Here is a 2,425-nt window from a genome sequence, read left to right as displayed (position 1 = left end):
TATGATACAAATACACGAGATGAATCTATACATGCATATGTGTTTGTTGGTTTGTATGTAAATAAGTAAATAAACAAACACATACACACAAATACACACAAACACACACACATGAACAAACAAACACAAAAACATAAACGCTAGAAATTATTCGCATCGATTGTATGGAAACGGCAGAGGTGTCAATTTATTTGTCACTCGTCTGGCTGGGTTGGTCGGTCGGTTGGTTGGCTTGTGCGTGATGCAATAGCCAGTAAGACATTGAAAATGAAAGAGTGAAAAATTGCAAAAACAACTAATTCATTACAAGTTAAATGACACACACCAACACACACACACAAACAAGCAAACACACACCAACAAACATACAAACAAACACGTAAACAAACAAACAGACACACAAACAATCAGACATCATTTAGCGTAATATGATTTGATATTTTTGCAAAAAAAAAATTAGTTCATCTAAAATTAAATAGCCCCAAAAAAACAAACCAACAAAAATAAATACAAACAAACATTCACACGATAGATTTGATTTGATTTATAAAAAATAAATAAACAAACATTCATGCAAACACATACATAAACATAAACAACGAGACAGACAGAATGACAGATAGACTAACAAACAAACACACACAAATACCTCTATGGCGTTGCGTTACTTTGTCAAACATGAGCATGGCATCTTCAATCTGCGAATTCAAAAAAAAAGCTAAATTAAATTAAAATAAAATCAATTGCATCGAAATTGTATGTATGCATGCATGCATGTATGTATGTATGAATGAATGAATGAATGAATGAATAAAAGAATGAATAAATGAATGAATAAATAAATTAACGGATAAATGGATGAACATACGAAAACCTCAGTAATATGCAAGTGCTGCCTTCTGCTAACAAAAATACTACTACTACTACTACTACAACTACTACTACTACCATTACTATTCCTACAACTACTACTACTAGATCAATAATGATGAAGAAGAAGATGATAAAGATGATAATGCTGATGATGGTGACGACGTTGATGATAATAAAAATGGTATGAATGTGATTAGAAAATAAAGGAAAAATATATTATTATTTATATTATTATTATTATTACTACTACTACTACTATTATTATAATCATTATCATCATTATTATTATTGTGATTTTTATCGTCATCGTCGTCGTCGTCACCATCACGAACGCCAAACACTTATAATTCACATAATAGCAGGAAACAATGGAAATATTTTTCCATTTCCAATGCAACCAACCAACTCTATTTAGATGCCATCATCATCCTCATCACCATCGTCACCATCATCGTCGTCATCACCATTATAATAATTTCTACAATGGCAGTCTCTGATGATGACGATGATGATGACGATGTCATTTGAATATTCATGAGGCGACCTGAATTATTCAGTACATCAATTCACTGAGACCGTTATGTTATTATTATTGTTGTTTTTGGAGATTTCATTGTTTATTATTGTTCTTCTCAGTGGAGGTGAGTAGGAATTGAAATTCGTTCCCAACTCCCACCCATATTTTTTCTCATCCCCGATTCTCTCCCGAATTCCCATTCATGACAAAAAAGCACAAAATTTTTTAAAAAATGCCAATTTACTCTGGCACGGGCGTTTCCGTGCTCACCTCCAGACTTGAGATCCGCTCTGAACATCGTAAGTCAGAGAAGGAGCTAGAGAGTTCCCGAGAAAGAAAATGCAGATTTAGCAAAAAAATGTTTAACAAGGGTTAACAATAAAAGAGAACAAAAAAGACGATCGTAAACCAGGGCAATTAATATTCAGGTTCAATTAATATATCTGATAAGTACTTAAAAACAATTTAAATTGAGACTTATGCATTAAGTGCAAATTTTAAAAATAATTCTATATTTTATAGGTAGCTAGTGCAAGAGAACAAAATGTGGAGATATATGAGAAAAGAAAGGAGCATGAGCAAGTAGAGGAGCAGCAGAGTTAAAACTTGTATTTTAAAAATATTTAGTTATATAAGGTTAAATAGAGTGATATAGAGTTATATTGAGTTTTATATAGTTATAAAGAGTTATGTAGAGTTATATAAAATTATTATAATGATAATAATAATAACAACAACAACAACATCGTCGCTATTAAAAAAAAGGTAATTATGGCTGTCATTATATTTAATAGTCTTCATTGCTATCACCGTCGTCGTCATCATCATCCTCATTGTCATCATCATCATCCTCATTGTCATCATCATCATCCTCATTGTCATCATCATCATCCTCATTGTCATCATCATCATCACCATCAACTTTTGGGCAGATACGTCAAACGCGGAGAAAAAATTTTAATTCTTTTTTATCACTTCATCTATCCTGGGCATGTCATTGTCGAGATGATGATGATGATGATGATGATGAGGAGG

General features: G+C 32.1%; 1 protein-coding gene across 1 annotated transcript in view; it reads right to left on the bottom strand.

The window, feature by feature from the left end:
* The window catches only part of HELRODRAFT_174580 (hypothetical protein), a gene marked incomplete at both ends in the record, with an annotated part of 10,056 nt that extends 8,368 nt beyond the window's left edge, over positions 1 to 1,688 (bottom strand). The window contains 2 exons of the mRNA XM_009022029.1: positions 650 to 698; positions 1,635 to 1,688. Coding sequence (XP_009020277.1) covers positions 650 to 698; positions 1,635 to 1,688 — 103 coding nt within the window. The remainder of the gene's footprint in view (positions 1 to 649; positions 699 to 1,634) is intronic.
* Between the last annotated feature and the right edge of the window lie 737 nt (positions 1,689 to 2,425).

The sequence above is a fragment of the Helobdella robusta genome, assembly GCF_000326865.2.
Source record: "Helobdella robusta unplaced genomic scaffold HELROscaffold_30, whole genome shotgun sequence".
In the NCBI taxonomy this organism is placed as follows: Eukaryota; Metazoa; Annelida; class Clitellata; order Rhynchobdellida; family Glossiphoniidae; genus Helobdella; species Helobdella robusta.
The sequence above is the reverse complement of the archived record's forward strand: the minus strand, read 5'-3'. Positions and strand labels throughout refer to the sequence as shown.